Source organism: Abramis brama (genome assembly GCF_963993115.1).
Source record: "Abramis brama genome assembly, chromosome: 10".
In the NCBI taxonomy this organism is placed as follows: Eukaryota; Metazoa; Chordata; class Actinopteri; order Cypriniformes; family Leuciscidae; genus Abramis; species Abramis brama.
Genome location: NC_139972.1, coordinates 35,943,006 through 35,969,170, shown reverse-complemented (window position 1 = coordinate 35,969,170; position 26,165 = coordinate 35,943,006). Strand labels below are relative to the sequence as shown.

At 38.0% G+C, this 26,165-nt stretch overlaps 2 protein-coding genes across 3 annotated transcripts; both read left to right on the top strand.

Annotated features, from left to right (window-relative positions):
• The first annotated feature begins 3,430 nt into the window (after window positions 1–3,430).
• hnrnpl2 (heterogeneous nuclear ribonucleoprotein L2) lies at window positions 3,431–15,917 on the top strand. Of its 2 annotated transcripts, XM_084126664.1 has the most exons (14): window positions 3,431–3,568; window positions 4,109–4,227; window positions 4,323–4,560; window positions 4,657–4,742; window positions 5,005–5,101; window positions 6,123–6,195; window positions 10,900–10,932; window positions 11,424–11,492; window positions 11,727–11,989; window positions 12,076–12,197; window positions 13,766–13,967; window positions 14,060–14,117; window positions 14,300–14,404; window positions 15,503–15,917. In XM_084126664.1, the coding sequence occupies exons 1-14, from the start codon at window positions 3,482–3,484 to the stop codon at window positions 15,559–15,561; spliced, it is 1,611 nt and encodes a 536-aa protein (XP_083982790.1). In that variant the 5' UTR covers window positions 3,431–3,481; the 3' UTR covers window positions 15,562–15,917. The 2 variants fall into 2 exon arrangements, with proteins under 2 accessions (XP_083982790.1, XP_083982791.1); XM_084126665.1 differs by lacking the exons at window positions 10,900–10,932; window positions 11,424–11,492.
• A 2,027-nt stretch (window positions 15,918–17,944) lies between these two features.
• On the top strand, window positions 17,945–25,438 carry chchd2 (coiled-coil-helix-coiled-coil-helix domain containing 2). Its single transcript, XM_084126164.1, has 4 exons — window positions 17,945–18,177; window positions 20,208–20,463; window positions 21,926–22,097; window positions 25,114–25,438. Exons 1-4 carry the CDS (start codon window positions 18,131–18,133, stop codon window positions 25,122–25,124), a joined length of 486 nt encoding a protein of 161 aa, XP_083982290.1. The 5' UTR covers window positions 17,945–18,130; the 3' UTR covers window positions 25,125–25,438.
• Window positions 25,439–26,165: the final 727 nt, after the last annotated feature.

Here is a 26,165-nt window from a genome sequence, read left to right as displayed (position 1 = left end):
GTTTCACTTAATTTTTGCAAGATTAATTACTAGTAACGTTAATATGGTTACGGAAAAACTGTGTTTAGCTAGGGGGGTTGCACTTAGCAACAGCATGTAAAGTGTTAGACGGTATTATTAATGCAGGCTGAAATAGAATACCGTTGGTACAGCAGGGAATAATGCGCACATCACCAGCGACATCGCTTGGAAAGTGTCTGTACTGCATTGTAAAACACATGTAAAAAAAAAAAAAAAGCAAATTAGTTAAGTTAACATAATTAGCTGATAAACTAACATAATAATAATAATAATAATATAATAATAAATAATAATAAAAAAGATTAAATTAAGATCTTAACAATAGGCTATATATTCTTATGTAGGAGCATTACTTTAGTTCCTGTCACCACCACTTCAAACAGAAGATTCTCCAGTCCATCCTGACAGTGAAAATGGTAAGTTTAGAGCAGGGATAGGCAACTCCAGTCCTGGAGGGCCACTGTCCTGCAGAGTTTAGCTTCAGCCCTGATAAAAACTCACCTGCCTGTATCTATCTAGTAATCCTGAAAACACTGATTGCCTTGTTCAGGTGTGTTTAATTGGGGTTGGAGCTAAACTCTGCAGGACAGTGGCCCTCCAGGACCGGAGTTGCCTATCCCTGGTTTAGAGTGTCAGATATAGTGCTAATATATTTCAGTATACTGATATGTGCTTTATGAAAGTATTTTGTGACTAAATATCTTCTGTATGCTTTTAGTACCATCCACCTTGTTGACATTGCAACAACAACCTGCTAATGATGAGGAAACACCACTCACTTCTTCCATATGCAGTAGTGTTGATCTTGACAAAGGTACTACAAGATTCCTAATGTCTCACGACCCTGAAAAATGGCCAAGGATTCTTAAAGATCATGAGCGCTGTGAAATTGTGGGAAATGGCCTAGTCCAAGTAACCGATGCAGTGTTTCCACAAAATAACTAAAAAGTTCCTTGACGATTCACAAAAGACAATTATGAGATTGTAATGAAAAATGGAGAGAAAATCAAGAGATCGTGGCTTGAATACTCTATCAGCACAGATGCAGTATTCTGCTTTGCATGCACACTGTTTGGTAAATGTGAAAATGCTCTCAGGAAAGGTGGATTTTGCACATGGAAGAATATAGCCAGTCATTTAAAAGAACATGAGTATTCAAAGGCACATGCTGAGAATATGGAAAGCTGGCATCTTCAGAAGAGGTTGCTAACTAAAACAACCATTGATCAAGTCCATCAAGATTTAATGCAGATTGAAGTGTAACATTGGAAAGGTGTTGTAAGGAGAGTGATTGCCATCATCTGCCATCTTTCTGAGAGCAATCATGCTTTTAGGGGCCACAAAAATGTTTTATTTGACCCACACAATGGCAATTTCTTGTCACAGGTAGAGTTGATGGCACAATTCGATCCCATTCTAAATGAACACGTAAGGAGGATTCAAAACAAAGAGGTAAAGGTAACGTTACCTTAGCAGTACAATACAGAACGAGATCATAACATTAATTGGAGACAAAATAATGCAGGAGATAGTTAGCAGGGTGACCAAAGCGAAGTACTATTCTGTCATAATGGACTGTACTCTTGACGTCAGCCATACTGAACAACTTTCTGTTGTGTTGAGAATTGTGAATTGTGAATCTTCTGTTGGAGCCTTCATCACTGAATATTTCAGTGGATTCATTGATGTACAGGACACATCTGGAAAAGGTCTATGCGAGACCCTTTTGGAAAAACTTGAGAAGCACAATTTAAAGATTTCAGATTGTCATGGCCAATCCTATGACAATGGAAGTAATATGATGGGCAGCAAACAGGGAGTTCAGACAAGAATCTTGCAGCTGAACAACAAGGCATGGTGTGTCCCATGCAGCAGTCACACTCTGAACCTGGTCTTGGCAGATGCAGCCAAGTCATCTGTGGCATCAGTCTCTTTCTTTGGTGTTCTGCAGAGATTGTATAATCTCTTTAGCTCATCTGTGCAGCTCTGGGCAGTACTACAGCAACATGTGAAGCATCTTACTGTAAAATCTTTGTCAACAACAAGATGGGAGGCTCGAATTGATAGCGTGAAGGTGGTACGTTACCAGCTGCCAGAGATTGTGGAAGCCCTGTCTGCCCTCCAGAAATTTGCTGTGGAGAAGAAAGACTCGGTAAAGCCAAAACAATCTCTGTTACTGTAATTTCCTATTATCACTGTAAAGCTGCTTATATTGTTAAAAGGGCTATACAAATGAAGTTGACTAGACTTGACTTGACTTGACTGTCTGTTCGATGGTGAAGAAGAGGCTTCTGACTTGCAATTTGAAGGAGAAAGATGTTTTAAAAACGTTATTTTTTCTTAGTTAACATTAAGGGAACATTCCATTTTGCAAGCATTATGGGATTGTTACTTTTCTCTGAAAATTCTAAAAAAAAATAGCCTAGTAACATTTAAAAATGTTAGATGAACATCCAACTAAAATGTTTCAGAAATAAAAAAACATTTAATGAACACTGTACAGTATATAGATAATGCTTTTGTGCTAACATTTTGAGAACGTTATTAAAGACCAGATAACTTTGAATTAATGTTCTATTAACATCACCAGAAGAACATTTGTTCATAACTTTTAGAGAACCTTGCCAGAACATTAGCCAAAGTTCTGAGAACTTTCACTGTACTGTTAGCCGGGCAATCATGACTAAATAAAATAAAAAATATCTAGGGAATATCTATATAGATCTAGGGAATATATCCAGCATTTGTCCATCCTTTCAAAGTAACATTACAGACATTTATAAATTAAAAAAAAACATTAATTAATAGGCCTACAAATAATTGTTGGTAGGACTGCCAGTTTAAAAATAGATTTTTTTTAAATTATTATTATATAGGTATGAGGCCTACTTTTATGTCAATAATTAAACACAGTGAATTCATTTTGATACCATTATTTATTTATTTTATTATTTTTTTGTAGTTGAAAATATAAAATATAGCCTATACCACATTTAAAGGACATAAACTCATTTGGTTTTCATTTTCTATATTTACAGATTTATTTAGTACAGATACAGATTTAGTGTGCGCATTGTGTGGAACTAAGCACGTTTGAAATGAAACTGGATCTCGATTTTTGGCGGAAAAAAGGTCTCGATCTCGAGAAATCAACTTATTGTTATGTCAGAGTTAGATTACAAGAAAATTAATTCGTGAACGACATTAAAAATATAATAAAACACTGCCTTTTATTTTAGGGCTTCCGTATCAACGAAGCTGAACGAGTGAATACTGTAGTGCCCAATCACAAACCTTTGCTTTGTGGTACACTGTTTTCATTGGATTACAGTGATGATTGACAGTTCCCTTGACCAGTAATATTCACGGTACTTGTCCGGAGGGCGTCACCCCCGCCTGTCCCATTTTCTGTAGTTTTCGTCCATTTCATATTGTTGCGCGTGAATCGTAACGGGACAACATGGCGACGCAGACGGCCCGCTACTACAGTGAAGGTGGCAGAGCAACTAAACGCCAAAAAACGGAAAGCGAGGGAGGAATGGCGACCGTAAGACAAATCTTTGCTTACATACTATCAGATATTTTACATGATTTAGCTTTAGTTAGCTAACGTTAGCTGGCTGAAATAGCGCTAGTTAGCGAACCAGCTAACCAAACAATTGAGCTACAACATGCTGGATGTTTGCACCGAACCCATTACAAAAACACAAATATGACTGAATTAAATGATTATGAAGGAAATGTTTGCATCAGTCGTGTGAAATATATGTATTTTTCAAGCCACACATATATTATGTTAGTTTGTTGAATGAATGGATTATGTTGCGTGTAAGCCGTAACCATAGATGTGCGATGCATACGCTACGAATCACAATGAGTGGGGAAGTATTGTGCATCTTCACAACACACTCGACGGGTTAATACATATTAATTTAGAGAATGTGCTCAATTTGTACACGCTAAGGACAGTATACATATAATGCAAAATGTGAATACTATAATTGACTTGTAATAAGTTATGTTTGTGCATAAGTTATAATTAATTATACCCGTTCACTGGAATAATGTGATGATTTATATTTTATAGGAAGGTTATGATGACCCACATAAGACCCTGCCGTCTCTTGTGGTGCATGTCCGAGGTTTAGTGGATGGGGTTTTGGAGGCGGACATCGTTGAAGCCCTGCAAGAGTTTGGAACCATCAGGTAACTTTCCGGCTACATCTACGTAGGTTGTGCCATACCTTGATTTTACCGGTTGTGAAATGCATTGAGGATCATCCATCTCCATCTCTCTGCAGTTATGTTGTACTCATGCCCAAGAAGCGTCAAGCCCTGGTTGAATATGAGGATATGAATGGGTCTTGCAATGCTGTTACTTACGCCAACGACAACCAGATCTACATCGCCGGACATCCTGCGTTCGTAAACTACTCTACCAGTCAGAAGATATCCAGGCCGGGTGACCCTGATGACTCCCGCAGTGTTAATAATGTTTTGCTTTTCACGATCATGAACCCCATTTATCCCATTACCACGGTAAAAACCCACAGCCACAAGGCAGGATTATTAATGCTTTTATTATAGAAATGTGTTTTTTCACAATTCACACTAATATTCTTGTCATTTTTTTAGGATGTTCTGTATACTATTTGCAACAACTGTGGTCCTGTTCAAAGAATCGTCATCTTCAGGAAGAATGGTGTCCAGGCCATGGTTGAATATCCTTTACTGTTTGAGAATGAATAAGAATGAATATCAAAGCTGTTTGTGTTTATGAATCACTGTGCACTTTTCATCTTGCCATTTGAGTCCTTTTCCCATGCTTTCTTGTACAATGTGTGGATTAAGAATGTCTTAAAAACATTGTTGGGAAGTTTCTATTCAAGCCAATTAACTGAAACTATAGTTTGTTCTTTTAAATAATGACATCTGTAGTCACGGCACACAAGATTTCCTCTGTATTTCTTTAATTCCTCACACATTTGATTCCGTTCAGAGCGCCCAAAGGGCCAAGGCCTCGCTCAATGGGGCCGATATATACTCCGGCTGTTGCACACTAAAGATCGAGTATGCCAAGGTGAGGTTCATCTAAATTCACTGTGTGATAATGTTCACAATTCTATCATCATTTTTCAGACTGTTTTGACGATATCCGATATGCAAGAATGGCTTAAAAATGTGGTATTAGGCATCATTTTGTAGCCAGTCTTCAAAATCTTGAAAGTTTGTAGTTATACAGTTAAACTCAAGTTTTCACAGCTCAATTTGTACTTATTGCACCAATATAGATATTACTGCCCAGCCAAAAAAATAAGGCACTGTTTGGATTTAAATCTGCAAATCTGAGTCTATGATTGGATCATTATTGCAGTGATTATGTTTATAGCATGTTATATGTTTGTTCTAACTCAACAGTTCTTCTAACTCTAATAGATGGAGTGTGTAGTTTTCATTTCTTAAACAGCCATGTAGGAAGAAACAACATGGATGACAATGCTGAGATTCATCAGGCTCAGGTTGTGAAAGAATGGTTGTGAGGGAGCATGAAGAATCATTCTCACACATGAATCGGCATCTCTGAGTTTTAATTCACTGAAAGTCTTTGGGATGTTCTGGAGGAGACTTTACAGAGGGCTGGACTCTTGCATTGACAATACAAGATCTTGACCAAACATTGATGCACCTCTTGACATCACATTTATTTCCATCAAAGAGGTGCATCAATTTTTGGTCAAGATCCTGAATATGTCCATGATGTTTCTTCCTACATGGCTGTTTAAGACATAAGACATTTAATATTCAACAATATTATTGATCTGCCTTACTTAGGGTAGACAATGACGCAATTTTCTTCTAGAAACAAACTTTGTTGTATTATTTTCATGTTATCAATGTGAAGCTGCTTTGATGCAATCTCTATTGTAAAAAGCACTATATAAATAAAGGTGACTTGACTTTAAGAAATGAAAAGCTACACACTCCATCAATTAGAGTTAAAGGACTGAATATACTCAATATCTGCTATCTCTACTCAAGCATGGCCATAGGTTATGGTAGAAAGCAAATTTTACTATGTTAAATATTATTATTTCTCCTAGCCAACACGCCTTAATGTGTTCAAGAACGACCAGGACACATGGGACTACACCAATCCGAACCTGAGCAGCCAAGGTACCGTTTACCCTACATCTGCTCTGACATTTCTCAGCGCTCTTACTGCCACTGTGGGGGAAATAATTGGGTGGGATTGGGGCATCTTACAACCGCAGCAACAAATCCGCTGTTTCATCCCCCTGTGCTGAGAGTTAGGCATACGTCTATATAGGCCAACATCTACACCGCATGTTGTGTATGTTTTCCTGACTCTCTGAGGGCAAAGTAAAAAGCCGTATCTGTGTGATCTTGCTAAGGCTTCCTCCGAATGTTGTCCTTCTGATATCTCACAAGCTTCCTTTTCCAGCAAAGCCCGTCACATGTCAGTAATGTGAGGGGCAAGTGGCTTTCTGGGTAAGCACCATGTAGGGTGGATTATCAGTCGACGATCTACTCGTACACATTTTATGGTCAACATGAAACTACGATTGAAAACCATTTTACTTTTCTAGGTGAAATGAAATTCAAGGAAAAAATGGCGGGGAACTTGATTTTGTTCGTTGTAAATGTATTGAATTTAAAAAAATTTAATAAGGATTGGTGACATCGCTCAAAATGGAAAGTCGTTTTGTTGTTCTTCAGAATAACATCCATTGATTAATTGTTCACCAAAAGAGTAGTAACGTGTTAAAAGTAAATGGGCACACATCTGATTTCATGTTGACTTTTAGGACTTAAAACTATTACATGATTTTGGCTGATGGTATTCATAGCCACCAATAGTGTACCCAGAGAAATTCCTTTCACAAATTGCAGTTCAACGAACCAAATGCCTTTGAAAGCAATGTTCTTTGGTGCTCACGCCGGCCATTTGCTCCTCACATTCATGCGGTACATTTAGAGACCAACACGAAAGCACAGAACCTTCCAGAATATCAAGTGCGACAACAGAACACTCAGTACATCTGGACATGGGGGACATTTCCTAGATTTCACTGAAGACACAAGTGCCACAGACTTCCAACACTGTTACCAGTCAACAAACCACAACTGCTTCCTATACCTGCGAGAACATTTCTCCAGAAGGACAAACACTCATTTTACTCTCGTGAAACTGCAAGACATCCTGACAAATCACGCACCATTTAGCACTCATCACCTCCTACAGAAATGACACTGCCAACGAAGACATTCTTCCCGTTGTACGGCAGTACACATTGATGGATTTGGGGTTGTTGGTACCAGTAGTTATGGCTCCCACACCCATTCAACTTTCTCCCGTTGTTTCTTACGGGGTCAAGAACAAGACACACTCCACTGTGACACATCACCTTAACCTCACTGCTAACAAGGGATGTTTTTGACACGCATCCTCAAGTGACACCACGACACAATTCAAACAGACCTCTTCTCTTCATTCATGTCAGACTTTTGATGTCCACAGACAAACAGCCTTCTCTGAACCTGTCTGTCTTTCTCTGGGCCTCGTCGTCTTTCTCTCACCGTGCCGATCGTTACAACACAAACCCCACACCTACAAATCGACATGCCTGTCTCTTCACTCGTCAACAGCTGATGACACTAAACCACTCGAAGACACTGCAGACAACATTCCTACAAGCAGACGCACTGACATGCAGACACGTCAAGTGTTTTTACTCAGTTAAGCACTGAAATTCTGCCCTGGAGGCTGGTGTTTCAAATACACTCTCTTCCTCCGACATGTATCTTCCTCCTCTAGTCCTTCCCTTTCACGATTCCTCCTCTCTCTTTCTGTCAATATGTGACGTTTTTTCCCTTTTTTTCAGTCGTATGACTACTGTGTAACACCCTCCGTATGATGCAGGTTGGCTTTGTGTCTCTAGTGGAAGTACCAGTCAGTCTGAATTGAGCATAAATTGCTCCAGCTTTTCGACCTCCATAAGAAGACAGGCATTGAAATGTGAATATGGAACAAATGCTGGCATCAGTGGAGCTTTGAAACCCATCTGAAACAAAGAAGAGTGCTTGGGAAGTCAGTGGAATGGACTGGTGGGGGGAAGAAAATGGAAAGTTCTTATGTGCGAAATGGAGGAAGACGCTCAACGGTGGCTAATTTACGGCATGTTCTACTTGCCCCATCCTTCAGCCCCCAACCCTTACGTTTGTACTGTAAGTAACCCCAAGCTTCTGTTGTCTTGGAGTGATACGCTCATAGTCTAATGTTTCATGGGGATGTGTGACCAAATGTTTGACTAACTTGACCTTTTCCTTTTCAGTTTAGTGGGTTTTTTTTATGGGTCTTGCATATGTTGCAAGGTGCATTAAAATGTTTATTAAATGTAACATTTCTGGGTTGGGTTGTGCTTCTGTGAGCAACATTATCATACTTGTGATCTTCTTGAGGATCCTCTTTTTCTCAGACAGACCAATAGTCCCCCAACTGGCACCATTCTCTGTGTTTATACGGAATACAAGGCGGCCGCTCTGGGGTGCTTTTCTCAAAGCCAACTATGGTCACAAGTTCTGTCGTTACCAATATAGTTCACTGGAACTTGCGACCATAGTTGGCTAACAATGCTTTTGGGAAACGCGACCCCTGTAGAGGCCCTTTAAACTAGGATGCACCAATCCAATTTTCAGTATCGGCTTCGAAACTGCATTTTTTGTCAGATCGTGTATCGGTCAGACAGGAACGATCCAAATCCAATACTGTGTACTCACGGTTGCTACTGTTAATCTCCACAAAAGGCAAAAAACATTATAAAGCACCATTCGTTTTTGTGCGCTATATTCCAAATCTTCTGAACATTTCGATAGCTTAATGTGGGGAACAGACGAATATTTATGTCGTTACCTTAAATAAAGTTCACGGTAGCTCACGATACGCAGAGTAAGAAGTTTGAGATGCAGTTGGAACGGTTGACAAAAGCAAAACCACTGAGAATATATTGACTGATATTTTGATCTATTTTTGGGCTGATTAATATTTTAGAGGGGCTAAAGCCTCTGTCTACAGTGAGCATTCGACTGGGATTGGTATCGGTCAATATTCAGGATTTTTGGGTATCGGATCGGTTTGGAAATTCTTTTTTATTGGTGCATCCCTACTTTAAACCTGGAGTTCGCCCAAAGTATACTTCTGGTTTTATGCGTTCGCTATGGTATTTGAACAGAGCACGACTTAAAGGGTTAGTTCACCCAAAAATTTAAATTCTGTCAGTAATTACTCGCCCTCATGTTGTTCCAACCCCGTAAGACTTTCGTTCATCTTCGGAACACAAATTAAGATATTTTTGATGAAATCTGAGAGCTGGATCACTCCTCCATAGTTATTGAAACAGCCCAGAAAGTTAGTAAAGGCAATGTTTAAAATAGTCCAAGTGACTACACCGTAAGTTTATCAAGCGACGAGAATACTTTTTGTGCACAAAAAAACAAACAAAAATAATGACTTTATGAGTGAGTTCACGTAGTGTAACAGCGCAGCGCTTCTGTGTTGTACGTCAGCACGTAGGCTCACTATTGGCCGACGCTGATCGTGTGTGATGCGTGTGATGCTGGCCCAGAAGTGCCGCGCTGTTACACTACGTGAACTCACTCAAGAGGCCCACACAGAAGAAAATTAATCGTTCAATAAAGTCGTTATTTTTGTTTTGTTTTTGCGCACAAATAGTATTCTTGTCATTTTATAAACTTAAGGTTGAGCCACTGTAGTCACTTGGGACTATTTTAAACATTGTCTTTACTAACTTTCTGGGCCGGCAAGTTTCAATAACAGAGAAGCCTATGGAGGAGTGATCCAGCTCTCTGATTTAATCAAAAATATCTTAATTTGTGTTCCGAAGATGAACGAAAGTCTTATGGGGTTGGAACAACATGAGGGCGAGTAATCACTGACAGAATTTTTGGGTGAACTAACCCTTTACATTTCTTAATCAGCATAGTGCTGTATGTGCGTACCATACATTTTTCTAGCAGTGTGTGCTCTATGCTCAGTTCGCAATTTTTTCATCAATAAGTTGGTCCACAAGGTGGCAACACTGTTTTACAGTCGAAAAACAAACCAACATGAAGCGGCAACAACTGCTTTGTCTCATTTCGAAGGCTGCGCCCTCTGGAGGTTGCGTTTGTTGGCCACATACGTCACTGAGCCTCATTTTAGAAAAGTACCCATTACATTACAAAGAAAGAAAGAAATTACAGTAATTTACACCACAAGAGGAATAACTCAATTTTGTGACGGTTACTTTTCTGAATTGAGACCTACGATGTGCATACACAGCCGACATGTGACCTCCAGAGGGCACCGCATTAGAAATGAGATGTGCTTATGTGAGAGATCCACAACTCTAGTTTAAATGAGTACAAGACATTTTTATCTGTTGTGACCTCTGGAGAGAAACATTGGACAAAAATGAAACTTTCAAGTGCACATGTGTTGAGCATCTGTGTTCGTGCACACAGTCAAAGAGAGTATCCTTTGAAACGCTGTTCAGCTGAACGCATACGCTAAGCGTTGAATCTGAAGTATACTTTGGGCTTAAAATCACTGGTTGAGGGACGAGAAAACTAGATTATGCAAAATCATGCTACTAAATTTCTCATGCTGCTTAAGTTAAGTTTACATTTTATTAGCTATATATTTATCATTTTCAATGTGTTGCATATTTTGTAATAAGCAAAGCAAATAAAGGCACGGTGCCCCACACATTTAAGTTTCTGAATAGAGTAAGAACCCTGTAATGTGATTGTTCATAAATGTCAGTGAGATTGATGTTTGCACTGTGTGTACCTGAACAGGTGCAGATGCTGATGGCAATGGGGGCAATCAAGGTGTGTGTCTGCAGTAGACAGTCTGTCCTCCCCACCCACACACACACACACTCCCAAACATATGACATACCACATGGTCTCAAGCTCTTTCGTCTTTATTATAAGCTTGATTGGGCTTGTACCCCGCTAAAGAATGACTGTATGTTTGTTAGCCAGCTGAGACTGTTTGTGAGTAGTAATAAATAGGTCATATTTAATCGGCGAATCTCATGAAACCTGTTAAAATGTAACATTTCACATTAAAGAAAATGATTTCTCTTTACCGTAATGCAAAAAAACTCATGCTGAAATGTAGAAAACTCGCCCTTTGTTCTGCTGTGTCCCCTTCTCTGCTGATCTTAAAGCACACGCCAGTCACATTAACATTACAAAGTCAGTGTCCTGTCCTGTCGCCTCTCAGCGAACTCATCTTTCACTCTCTCCCTCTCTCTCTCTCTCTCTCTCTGCCCCTCCCTCTTTCCTTTCTTGGCCTTTCTTCTCTCCCCTCTCAGATATGAACGCCAACCCCAACAAGCGCCAGAGGCAGCCGGCTCTGCTAGGAGACCACCCTCCAGAGTATGGTAAGGCTTGCGGGGTACACGCGTTTACACATTTAACCCATTTGCTCGCAAACAGGGGACTGGATGTTAAAACGACAACAAATTGGGGTGTGTTTATCACAGTGGCAGCAAGATGGTGCTGTGTTGACGTTTAAAAACTTTAATTTAAGTGAAGGGTGTGGATACTGTTTGTTTACTCCGAACCTGCCCACAACCCCCGCCCCACGTGTCTATTTGTCGTTTGTGGATCCTCAGGAGGCGGTTATCACGGATACCAAGAAGAGAGCTATGGTACTCCCTATGAAGGGCGACGGATGGGGCCGCCCATGGGTGGAGGGCCAAGGCGTGGTGGGACCAGTCAGCGTTACGGTGGACAGTACGGTCCCCCTCCTCCGCCTCCAGGAGAATATGGTGCGCACGCAGACTCCCCAGTGATCATGGTCTACGGCCTGGATCCCGTTAAAATAAACGCGGACAGGGTCTTCAACATCTTCTGCCTGTATGGCAATGTGGAACGGGTACGTACAACAGCAATACGTGAGTCAGACACTGCCAGAATGCAAACGGATTTATCTGAAAGCCTATTTTCCTCTTCTGGATGTAGGTGAAGTTCATGAAGAGCAAGCCTGGGGCTGCCATGGTGGAGATGGGAGACTGCTATGCGGTGGATCGTGCCATCTCGCATCTCAACAACAACTTCCTGTTCAATCAGAAGCTCAACGTGTGGTACGTTTCGACTGCAGATTTATACGTTTTTTATTTTGTAATAATGGCGGGTGGATCTTACATGATCCATTACATATTTTGCATAAAAAATGAAGCCTAATCGGATGAACCGTTTTGAATATTTTTGACAATTTAGATTTTTATTTAATCATTAAAGGCATTTATGGTGTTAAAATACTTATTTACACTGAGACATTGTTTTACATTATGGTAATAAGAATTTAAATTGGAAATTTATATATTTTTTTATTTGTCCTAAAACTTGTCTTCATTAAGTAAACTGCAAAATCTTTTTTTATAGTTATTTAATCTGATTATGGAGTAAAATATGACCAACACTACCTTTCAAAAGTTTAGGGTCTGTAAGATTTTTTAAAAATGTTTTTGAAAGAAATATCTTATACTCACCAAGGCTGCATTTATTGCATCACAAATAAATATGTAGTATAATATTATTACACTTTAAAATAACTATTTTTGATCTTAATACATTAATGCACACTTGCTAAATGTATTAATTTCATTCCAAAAAAAAAAAAAGTACTGACCCCAGAGTTTTGAACAGTAGTGGATCATGAAACTCAAGATTGTCCTATACATGCAATCTATAAGCAATCACATAATTACCGTAAGGCTCAAGCTGATTGGCCTCTGATCCTGCAGCCAATGAGATTGCTTACTCAACTTTTAATTATTCTGGTATAGTGTTTGCTGTAATCTAGTCCTGCAGTGCGATTTATCAGTTCCTCTGAACCCCTCCAGCTCCGCCTGCCTAGATCTGCGATGGGCTTCATGTGTCTACATGCCTGCATGCTTTCTGCTGTGTGTCTGTGTCTAATGGCAGGAGCAAGTCCATGCTTGCTCTCAGCAGCCGGTTGCATAATTTAGTACCGTATATACCCGACTATAAGACAAGGTTTTTGTCCTAAAAATAGGCTGAAAAATGGGGGGGTCGTCTTATATTCGCGATATAGACAAAATCACGGGGGGAAAGGGAGAAAGAACAACGGAATTAATATGAAATAGTGACTGAAACGTGACCCATTAAGACAAAACCAGCTCTCCCTTCCAAGATGTTAATCTGCACAAAAATCCTGATAATCGAGCCGTTAACTGAATTAAAACGCTGCTCCTCTCTAGAGAGAGAGAGAGAGAGAGAGAGAGAGAGAGAGAGAGAGAGAGAGAGAGAGAGAGAGAGAGAGAGAGAGAGAGAGAGAGAGAGAGAGAGAGAGAGAGAGAGAGAGAGAGAGAGAGAGAGAGAGAGAGAGAGAGAGAGAGAGAGAGAGAGAGAGAGAGAGAGAGAGAGAGAGAGAGAGAGAGAGAGAGAGAGAGAGAGAGAGAGAGAGAGAGAGAGAGAGAGAGAGAGAGAGAGAGAGAGAGAGAGAGAGAGATTATCACAGCAATTTTCAAATAAAAATATTTTCTGTTGAAAACCAGATATTTTTTTTTTTCCCCACAAAAATCTCATTTTGTCCCAAAAATAAGTCTGGAAAATGGGGGGGTCGTCTTATAGTCGGGTATATACGGTAATTCAACCGTTTCATCTGTTTTGTTTTTCTCTGTGTCAGTGTGTCTAAGCAGCAGGCCATCATGCCCGGCCAGTCATACGAGCTAGAGGACGGGACTAGCAGCTTCAAAGACTTTCACGGGAGCAGAAACAACCGCTTCACTTCTCCAGAGCAGGCGGCGAAGAACCGCATTCAGCACCCCAGCAACGTCCTCCACTTTTTCAACGCAGCACCCGAGGCTTCACCAGAGTCCTTCACCAGGGTCAGTTCATCATGTCAGAGAATATCAGGAGGACCTTTCATGTCTGATGATGTTATTTGATGTCTAAAATTAGCACCTTCATCTCTTTTCAGATCTGTGAAGAACTGGGTGTAAAGAGTCCTTCCAATGTCAAACTTTTTGCGGCCAAAGGTGTGTAATAGAAAAATTGTGCCGTCTTTGCATTGTAAATAATAGCATTGAAAGCCAAACTCAACTTAAACTAATTTAAAGTGTCTAAAGTTGTTGGTGCTTAAAGTTGTATGGGAAACTTTTGTCATCTATCCTCTGCACCTCTGTTGTTATGATGTCTCTAATGCCTCTTTATTGAATAGGCTCCACATCAGAGAGGAGTTCATCAGGGCTTCTGGAGTGGGAGTCTGTTAATGATGCCATGGAAGCCCTTGCTATGATGAACCATCACCAGATGAAGAACCCCAGTAAGTGATCTCAGCATTAGTGGTCGACTGATTTAAAAAATGTAAATAAAAATCCTGTATGGCCGATGCTGATGTCTTAGAGAGCAGGGTGGCCGATGACAAAATATATAGTACCTCACAAATTTAAAGATGGTAGAAATGCATGCATAACAATTGCTGTTGATATTTTACATATTTTCTAAATTTGAAAATGAACTATGTAAAAAAATTAATTTAACTTAATAGCTAAATCTGTAAGACAACTTTAGAAGGCAGCTTCTTGATTCTGTAGTCCTTTTTCACAAATAAAAATGACGTGAACGATTGAGCTGCACGATTAATCACAGTCTTTTAATTAAAAGATCTCGACTCAAACACCCCTGCGTTCTTATTCCTAAGTGACAACGATTCGGCTCTATTAAACCTTCGGCAAGCACAATCACACCGATTCAGATTCGAACTGAAAACTCATTTCTGAGAATGAGTCCTGAAAATGTTATTTAGAAAAGTTATTTAGATATTTTTTAAATACACTGCAGCAATTAACATTTTGTCAGAACCTCTAGTAAATTACCTTATTTAGTTTAGCTTAGTTAGTCTATTCAGTATTGTGGGAGAATCAGGATCTCTGTTTTACTATTGTTACTCTCAATTAATCTGGAATCATGCAGCTCTACTTTTTCATACAGTTTACATTCTTTGTTTAAAAGTTGTGTCTAATAATTTATTTAAAAAAAACAAACTGTTAAACCGAGAACTAATAAAGATGAAGAATAGGAGCAAAGACAATCAAGCACTGACGTTCTCAGCGCTGTCAAAATAAAAGTCCCATATCCAACACATCAGCCAAAAAAATAAAATAATGTATGACGTAATTAAATGCAGATGCGTATATCGGTTGAATTTGTTATATGATGGGGCACCTTTGATGGAAGTGACATGTAGCTATCAGAAATGGCAATTCCCAGAATGCATTGCACCACCAAACTGAGTGTAAACTTGTATTCAATAGTATTTTTTTAAAAGGAAACTTATTTTGTTCTCACTTGGTTCACACCCTTTTCCATTCGCCAATCCCTAATGTGTACTTATCCTGTGTTTCTGTGTTTCTCTGCACAGGCGGCCCGTACCCATACACACTTAAGCTGTGCTTCTCCACTGCACAGCACGCAAACTGAGTCCCAGTATCATCGCTCACCCATCACTTCACTTCCCTGCTACTTTATTGTCCTCTATGGCTCATTTGTGCGATTGGGTGTGCAGACGTGTTGAGTTAACCTTATGTTGATTGAGCCGCAGCACAAGCTGAGTGTGAAACTGACTGAACTCACTGTTTTTAATGGAAGAGGAGAGTTTAAACGCTTTTGTACCAGTATTTTGGTTTTGTTACCGTTTTTGGTTCTTTTTTTATTGCTTACCATGATCGACTGTTAGCTCTGTGCTCAGCAACTCACTTTTAGAAATGTCACCCTGTAAAGAAGATTGCATTTTTTTTTTTTTTTTTTCTGATTGTAAAATAAAAAGTGCAAATGGGTCTTTGTGTTGATTGCTTTTGCAAGGGAACAATTGTGATTCATGTTTTAAAAAGTTTTGCAGCAGTTCAACCTTTCTTTTGTTTTCTTCAAAAAGCTGCCTGGATGTTACTGCCTAGTGTATATTTGCGATCTGGACAATAAAATGTAATCGATTTAATAAAGAAATTTAATCTGCGTATTCAAAATTGGCTTGCTGTTAATTGCAGATCAAGTTTGCACATGCATTTACAGGGTTTCCTCAGTCATTAGACTTTAGATTAGACACAAATCTCATGGAAATGTAACAAAGTTAAGTCATGGATGCTGTGTTATGAAAGTTATGAATGCATGGTCATGGAAGTTGGATCAGAAACGGTAAGAAACACTGATGTGATTAATCATATGATGAAGTCATAATTATACAAAGCATAATTGATTCAATTCACATGTCTTTGGAAGGTACGCTGACTGTCCTGACCTCTAGAAACTCGGGATTTTCATTGGAGTAATGTAGTGCAATGTAGGCTAGTGCTACTATAATTAAACACATATTATAGTTTTTATTATATATATATACTACCAATCCTGGCTCGTTTATAGTCCAGGCAAAGTAACTCATTTTGGAGCCAAAAATAGAATTAATTAATTTTTTTCAGCATAGATCATTTTTATGATGTGTCCAGAACAACATACTAAAAGTCCTAAGAAATCCTAGTTGAGGAAATATGTTAAATTCTCATCAATCCGAGATGTGTGCCAATAAGGCCAGGCAACAATACACCCCAATGGGGCTATTTTTTTCCTTTACTCCTATCAAAATGAAACTTTACACAATGAAAGTACCCATGAAAAGTAACATTTTTTCACACCCTAATGGACTTATTTTTTCCTTTACTCCTATCACAATCAAACCTCACACAGTGAATACATGAAAAGTAACATTTTTGTTTTACAAGTTTATTTGAAAAATCTATTTTAAATATGCAAATGAGCTCAACACTAGGCCTAATTGACTTACTGTATGGCCAAGATACCATAAAGTCACAAGTAGAAAAACAGGGGCCAAATAACTAACACATTCATGTCCATTCAGTAAGTTAACCCATGCATAAACACGATAATTTTAAAGGATTAGTTCACCCCAAAATGAAAATTTCCTAATAATTTACTTACCCCAATGCCATCCAAGATATCCATGTCTTTCTTTCCTCAGTGGAAGAGAAATTGTGTTTTTTTGAGGAAAACATTTCTGGATTTTTCTTCTACCAACAGTCCGTTATTGGTTACCATCGATTTGACCATCGTCCAAATCCATGCAGTTTCAAAAGTCTTTGAAGTGTTTAAACGGGCTGTATGCGATCCTTTGAAGTTACCTTTCATGTATACTTTTACTATGTAAAGTTTTATTGTGTTAGGAGTAAAGAAAAAAATAAGCCTATTTGGGTGTATTTTGGACATATTCGTTTAGTGTATAGCCCATTTACATATTACAATTCATTTTCAAAGAAACTTGTAATACAAAACATTTTACTTTTCATGGGTACTTTCATTGTGTAAAGTTTCATTTTGATAGGAGTAAAGGAAAAAAATAGCCCCATTGGGGTGTATTGTTGCCTGGCCTTATTGGCACACATCTCGGATTGATGAGAATTTAACATATTTCCTCAACTAGGATTTCTTAGGACTTTTAGTATGTTGTTCTGGACACCTCATAGAAATGATCTATTTTTTTTGATGAAAAAAATTTATTTTACAATTAGTCTGTCGTAAAACGCTACTTTGCCTGGACTATTATTGAAGCTAAATGGTGACACCTGCAGTCACAGTTAAGTAAAAAGGATGAAGCAGAATAGATAATGTTACTAAACAAAAATTTGAAATACATTGTGACTTTGGGTTCTCACAATTGAATAAACACAATTAACGCGAATACGTCTACGTATTTTATTGTCTTTTATTAAAGTATAATACTAAAAAAACGCTTTATTGCAGTGACAGACATTTTGTTTCAGAACATTGCAGCATACTCCGGAAGTACAGCACGCGCATGAGCGGAAGTTCACCGTGATCATGTAATGTGCTAGAAAGTTCCCCGGATATTAAATGTAGTGCGGACGAAGGTCAGTAGCGCACAAACAGAGTAAGCTTCTGTACAGTAAGTCATATTTAAATTACAGAAACTTCAGCTAGTACAGTATCTTTTCTGGAACTTGTAAATTAATATAAAAGCAACATGCCGAGAGGAAGCCGAAGCAGAACTTCGAGGATGAGTCCTCCGAGGTGAGTGTTAATACAGAGAGAGAGAGAGAGAGAGAGAGAGTGTGTGTGTGTGTGTGTGTGTGTGTGAGAGAGAGAGAGAGTCATCAACAAACATCTACTGTATATAATCATTGACATCTACAGCTTCACAAGCCCGACACAGTGTCTTCGTTTTGAACATATGAGTTATCAGCAGTTATTATTGTGAATGTAACGTTAGAAGGACAAATAGCCTACAGTTTATGATCATTAATCTAGATGAACGAGATGACTTTGGTTAGTAACTAATTGTTTACAATATGAAATTTATGATGCGATCATAATCTATAATGTTTTAAGTTGTTCGCTGCTCCAAAATGTTTATTTAGATGTTTAGTGTGTTGTGTAGAGATGCACTGATATTAACATTGGTGTTTTATAAGTCCAGAATACTAAGTTTTATTAAATTCCTCATGTTTTAAAATATAAGCTTTAAGTGTTAGATGAGGACAACATTTATCTAAATGTAAAACATAGAGGAAATGAACAGGCACAAGTAAATATTTATTAATTGACGACTAATTAATGTTCAATATAGTGATTAGGCCTGCATTTTTTTTTACTAATACTTGTGATAACCTTATATTTTACCAATATGTATTGCACATCCCTATTTGTTCCGTAATTGGTCAAAACCCCCTAGCAACCACCCAGTACCCCATAGTAACCACCTAGCAACCATCCAGTACCCCCTAGTAACCACCTAGCAACCATCCAGAACATCCTAGCAACTGCAGATCTATTTGATAGACGGCATGGCCTTTAAATCTTGCCTAAGCCTAAGCTTTTAAAACTACTTCAGTCTTTTATCCAGGCTTTCTCACGCCAACAACAAAGTTTGCCTTGAATAATTTGACTAGATAAAAAAGCTCATCATGTTTTTAAATATTACCATTGAGCATTAGGGACAACATTTTTAGTAAATGTAAAAAAAGATAAATAAACAGGCACCATTAGGCTAAATGTATTAAAAAGGATTTGTTAATGGCTAATAAATATCTATCGATAGCGATTGCGCTTTATATCGGTGAAACTCATATGGTATGTGTATTGTGCATCCTTATTTGGTCCCTAATTGGTCGAACTGATTCAAAAATGAGTTTGAATGATTCAACAATGAGCCTTTAAGAATAATTTTCTAGCAAATTAGCAATCAATCACAAATGATGGAAACTGTATGGATATCATTGATCAAAAAGTGTGAGAACCACGTTTAAAGGGATAGTTCACCCAAAGATGAGCGTTCTGTCATCATTTACTCGCCCTCATGCCGTTTTAAACCCCTGTGAGTTTCTTTCTATAACACAAATTATATTTTGACAAAATGTTGGTAACAGTAGAGTTTCAATTCCCATTGACTTCCATTGTAAGGACAAAGAAATACAATGGAAGTCAAAGGGAGCTCTGTGACTCCGTATTCTTCATAATATCATCTTTTGTGCAGAAGAAAGAAACGCATGCAGGTTTGGAACGACTGAGGGCGAGTAAAGGACAGGGATGCACCGATATGAACATTTTGGCCGATACCGATAATTCTTTATATTTGAAAGCCGATAACCAAACTATTTGCCGATAAATCTAAATCCAAATTTGTATATATCTTTTGAGAGCCTGATTACAAAAACAAAAGTCTCATCATTAAAAGCCACATCCCAAGCACACAAGTTTATGTTCTCATTATACTTTTATGTAGCCGATATGTCTACATTTTACTTTTTTGAAGGGATTCCAATCATATTTCAAGCAGTTCAAAGCCATCATGACGAACAGTGTCTCAGCTGAAGGAAATAATACATTATTTATCGGCTTTAATATATCGGCCAAATTTTCTTAACGGGCCGATAACGATGACATTAAAAATGAACAAATATCGTCCGATACCGATACGGTTGCCGATATATCGGGCATCCCTAGTAAATGATGACAGAATTTTTATTTTTGGGTGAACTGTCCCTTTAATAAGCTCTTGTAGTCCAAGCACTGCTGATGATAACTGCATGTTTTGACTGCAGTTACTCGTCCCCTCCACCGATGGCCCGCTCCGCTCCTCCGCGGTCGTACGCCCCGGCGCCCACCGCCCCCCCGCCCTCAGCAGTGTCGGCCCCCGCCGCTGCCCCCCGTCAGCCGGGGATGTTCGCTCAGATGGCCACCACTGCAGCCGGCGTCGCGGTCGGCTCTGCGGTCGGACACACCATTGGTCACGCCATGACCGGGGGCTTCGGGGGAGGAGGGAACTCAGAGGCGGCCCGGCCTGACGTGACCTATCAGGTAAACACCAACCCAAACTCACTGTTTGAGTAGTTCTGCTCGGGGAGAGTCCGTCTGAAGAAGTAGTGGGCTTTAGCATAGCTTTAAAAAAGAGTGCTTGTTATGGATCAAATTAGGGCTGTGAAACGATTAATCGCATCCAAAATAAAAGTTTGTGTTTACAATATATATGTGTGTATCAATAATAAATATAAATATTATGTATAAATAACACATTTTTCTTAAACACACAGTACACACACATATATTATGTAAACACAAACCTTTATTTTGAATGCGATTAATCGTTTCACAGCCCTAGATAATATACTATACTAAAAAAAAAGAGTATATTATAGTGTAGAAATGCTTTAAAAGAATATTCTTACACTGTTACAGAAGATTTCTATTTTAAATAAATGCTGTTTTGAACGGAGCCTGTAAATTCACAGAAATCAAACATATTTTGAAATATGTTCGAATAGAATTTTAAATTGTAATAATATTACACAATATTGCTGTTTTACTGTGTTTTTGATCAAATAACTACAGCCTTGGTGAGCAGAAGAGACTTTTTAAAAAAACATTTACACAATCCTACCGACCCCAAACTTTTGAACGGTAGTGTTTTTTGGACACCTAATTTAAATTAAATGAAAATGTATTTTGTTTAAATTTGTATTACACGCAAACTGTTGTGGGTTTTGCATCCACTTATAAGTAGGACTTTAGTATTTCTTTATATGTAGTTCACAATTACTTCTGTTGTCTTTGAAATAGTTAAAGTTTACTTCTGAATGTACTGGTAAACTAAAATATACTCTAATGTCATTTCAAATGAAACATGTCATGTATTTAAATATATTTGTAATTACACATTTGTAAAGATGAAGTTGCAATTCAAAATATACATTAACTGTAAAAAATGTAATATCAAATAAAAAGTATATTTCATGTGCTTTAGTATATTAGTCAAAATAAGTGTACTTCTTTAAAGCATGACAAAATATTATTAAAACAATGATTTAAAAGCATTTTAAAGGGAAACTTTTTTTTAAACTTGCACTTGAGTGTGTTAAGTCATGAAAAGTGTACTCTAAGTAACACCTAAAATTTTGGATGCACTTGACCGAAACCGAAAATGCTTTTTCCCTATTAAGTGTACTTTTATTTCATTTATATTATCTGAAAGTAGATTTTTTAAATATGCTTTTAATATTTGAAGTACATTACAAGTGCACATCAATACAATTAAGCACACTTCTATTTCTAATATGTTTTATTAGCTGTGAAATTGCAGTTTGTGAGTGCTTGTATACTTTTAAATCCTTATACAGTAATTATGGATGACAAATGAATGATATAAATCTCTTATGTCTGGTTGATCTGGCTAAATAATTGTAGTAATTCTGCTTTTAAAACATCAGAATATTGAATGTAAGTGAATCCTAAGGGCTGTGTGTGTGTGTGTGTGTGTGTGCAGGAGGCTCAGCCGGTGTACCAGCAGCAGCCGTCAGTGTTTCAGCAGGAGCCGCAGAGTCAGAGTCCCTGCGCTTACGAGCTCAAGCAGTTCATCGACTGCGCTCAGAACCAGAGCGACCTCAAACTCTGCGAGGGCTTCAGCGAAGTGCTCAAACAGTGCAAGTTCTCCTACGGTATGTGCTCTGAACTGGGTGGTGGCAGTGTTGGGGAAAGTTATGCATTTGCTTTACTTTCTAAAAAAGTAACTAATTACATTACTTAAGGGCCCTTTCACACCTACCTTGTTTGGTGCGGACTTTCAGACTTTTCAGTTTGATCCGAATCAAAATTACAGGTGTGAAACCTCCCCCGAACCACGGTCCGGACCAAACAGACCAAATTTGGTCCGACGAAAAGAGTCTCAGTCCGGATCAAACTGAACAAAGGTTTGGTTCATTTCTAGTGTGAAAGCATTTTCTGTATGGTTCGGACTTTCAGACCATTTACAGGAAGTTCCGGTGGTTCTCGCAGGATTGCTTGCAGTCTTTCTCCTCCTTTCCTGCCGGCGACCATAAAATGTTCGCACAACGAGGACGTTCATTTGGCGAATTTGAACAAGCCTCGAGTATAGTTGGTGCTGCAGGGAGAAATGCCATAATAATAACAGTATAGCGGCAACAACATGCGTCTGTTCATTCATTCTTGTCAAAGTTTCCCGCCGAATTGACAACACGCTGACATCAGACGCACGTCCGTTTACAAACCAATCAATGTGAAGATGCAGCCCATATAGATGATGACGACAGGACGCAAGTACGTCATGTAAAGTTCTTTAGTGCGCTCGCATAATTGCAATGTGAAACCAAACCAAAACTAACTGAATGTATACAAAGTATCAAAACATGAACTTTGGTTCGGACCTTGGTGCGGACTTTCAGGTGTGAAAAAGCCCTTTTTTGAAAAAGTACTTTTTAAGGAAAGTACTGTAATGCATACAAAAGATGTCTTAAAATCACGGGTCGTATTTTGTTAATTTTGAGCGTTTTGTGTGTTCGCGGGAAGAGACTAGAGGATTCCTGCCGCTGTTTTGACTCCTTTACACATTTTCTAAGCTCTTTGTGAGTTCTCAGCTGGTCAAAATATGTAGGTTACGCACATACAAACACTCGCATTTAGCCCAGCACATAGCATGGTTTTACTTTTGGATGTTCGATAAGTTCCTCCACAAAATATATACGTAATAAAAGCTGTTTTTTTATTTTTTTTAAATTAATTTTAGGTTCTTGGTTATAAATAACTGTGAATGCTAAGCAAACCAGGACTAAATGTATCATTTTCTGTTTTGGTCCAGACCAAACGAACCAGGAGAACCCGAACTACAAGTGTGAACACACCCTTAGTGAAGAGAATTTTAATTCAGTAGTTTAAAATATGTTAAAGCAAATAGATTAAACTGAAAAGTAACGTGCATTGCATTTTTAATTTTAAGAAACTCAAATATTAATGTGTACATTTATAAAGTAATTAATTACTTGTTACATCAAAAAGTAATCTGATTACATAAAGCACGTTGCTTCTAATGCGTTACCCTTGAATAACATTTTAGCATAACATTTGAAAAAGTTATAGAATTATCGACAGATATTCATTTATTACCACTGAATTTACTGAACAACATTTACACTTCTCTGCTTGATCATAGCGCCGTCCAGGGCTCGAATTTCGGCTTTTCGGGATTGCGGGTATTGCGCATAATTCTAATCATTCCCGCAGGTCTCCCACTTATAATGCGGGAATTTCCCACAACCATTAATTCACTTTAGCATGTAGGTTGTATTAGTAAATGAATCCACACAGATTATAAAATCAAATCAGTCTTTTTAAAACTATCTGCGAGACGCTATTTATAGAGCACATGCATACACTTATTTTTATTTATTTTTAATTTTTTTTTTTTTCTTTTTTTCTTTTTTCTCAAAGTTATATCTGTTTGTATTCTGCTGGTTGCTGCCCCATCTACCAATTCTCACTTACTGTACTTGCACTCTCAATTGCCTACTGTTGTTCTGTCTGCTGTCTTTGTCAACTGCCTTTATTGTTGTTTGTTTATTGTAAAGTGTCCTTGAGCTCTGGAAAGGCGCTATATAAATAAAACTTATTATTATTATTATTATTATTATAGAAAAGCCATCTCAAAAACAGCTCGCCTGTAACAAAAGTTCTTTTTCGCGGATTATATTTCTTTAACACGCAAAATTGTGTCAACATTTCGGTCTTGGTGAGTATCCTCTAAACACAGTCAGTTATGTCTTTAATAAGCATAAAATGCATGTGACAATATAATGAACACAGGATCCGTGCACTAGCTCTTAAAGTGACGGCAGCCATAATGTGTCTGTCCTTAACTTTGTTGTCAAAAAAGATAGCTTTAAGTTTAAAGAATCAGGATTAATAGCCTATGCATTTAATTAAGTCAGGACTTTCCATTTGATTACTTTATTCAGTTTGTATTTCTGAATGCTAGTGTTAGACCTATTCAAAAACGTTTTTCTTTATTTCTCTTTATTTGTATCTTTATTCTATTGTATTTAATTGTGCTACTTTTTCCATTTTAAAATAAAAAAATTGTTGTGTAAATTCTAAAAAACAATATTACCCCATTGCAAAAATGCAATGAGAGCAAATATTTAGGCGAGATAAATGTAGGCTAATAAAAAATTGTCAAAAAAATAAATAAAAAATACCCCCAAGATTCACCTACGGTCTGTAAATCTTTCCCTCATAGCCTTATTTTCATAAAATTCATGATGGCGTCTAACCTGACAGCAACAGTTACATTGCCATGCATTCAACAGGAATCAGCAGCTCTCAGAAGCAACGTTCTTCACATTAATGACATTATTAATAGTTCTGACAACATTAATTACATTATGATTACAGAAATATATGAACAGTTTTTCACTAATAATCTATTCCAGTCAAAAATGCTGAAAAATAGCTAAACTCATGACTAATACCTAAACCTAGTTTAACATGAATCATCGCAGTCTAGTGTGTTTGTAGATTTTGTAATGAACTTGCCTACATTAATTTGAGCAACAACATTGCTTCTCCACATGTTTTTTCCCTTTATCTTTAGTTTTCAAAGGCCACTGAAATGTTTATGGGTTGTATTGTTCTAAAGTAATTATTTGTTTTTTCACCCCACAGGAATGTCATGATGTTTGGATTGGAGACATGAACTATTCCATAGCCGTTCATCTGCTTACTTCTGGATAAAGTTTTCTCTTAATGCAACTCAATTCAATATTAGCGCCTGCGTGAAAATGAAAAGCATCCTGGGAGAAATGCTGTGTAACATGATGCATGGTATTTATGTAATTGGTGTAGATAATTGCAGATTTCTGATTTCTTTGCGCGAGTTACTGTAGAAGAGATCACAATGTGTATTGAATGAGATTCTTTCTCAATATATGTTCTTATTGAAAATGTAAGATTCAAATTATGTGAATTGCAAATAAAAGGATCAGGAACATTTACTTGCTTTTTGCTATCTCTTTAGAAATTTACATTGAAATGAATGCATGCTGGGTAAATTACCGTGAATCAAAAGCAAAACGATGCTGACATTACAGTAATTTACTGTGAATTCACATGATAAAGTTTTCTTTAACCATGATGCCACTGTAAGAAATTATATTGTTTAGTAGTGGGATTGTTTTGAAGTCACCATAATGGTTATGAGTGTTCCATTAGCTTGGTATCTTGGAGCCATAGGTGTAATTTGTGGGTGGGACATGTCCCCACCACGTTTTGCTAAGGTTGATATTGTCCCCACCACTTTTGAAACATAGTGTACCAATACAAATAAATAAAACATCTCCAGTTAACTAGCAGAGCATTAATTTAGTTTGTTTGTTAAATAAGAGGCGATCTAGCACTGAAATGTATTGTTTTTGAAATCAAGTGATCAAAGTCGTTGCCGCTGCGATCAGTGGCGCGGAGACTGTGTTCTCCTTTGGCTTGCACACAGTCTTCACTCGGACGCGCGCTTCAATCCGTTGTGGAGACTCTCTATTCGTTCTGGTGAAATTACAAAACAAAATGCACACAAACGTGTCCCTGCCTGATATACAACCACTGATAAACATAATCAGTTTTGATTAGGAAAAAGGAAAAAAAAACCTATACGAGTGCAGATTAGAACCCAGAACCTCTGGACACGCTTGGCAAAAGTTCTGCCACTGGACCATTTAAATTCC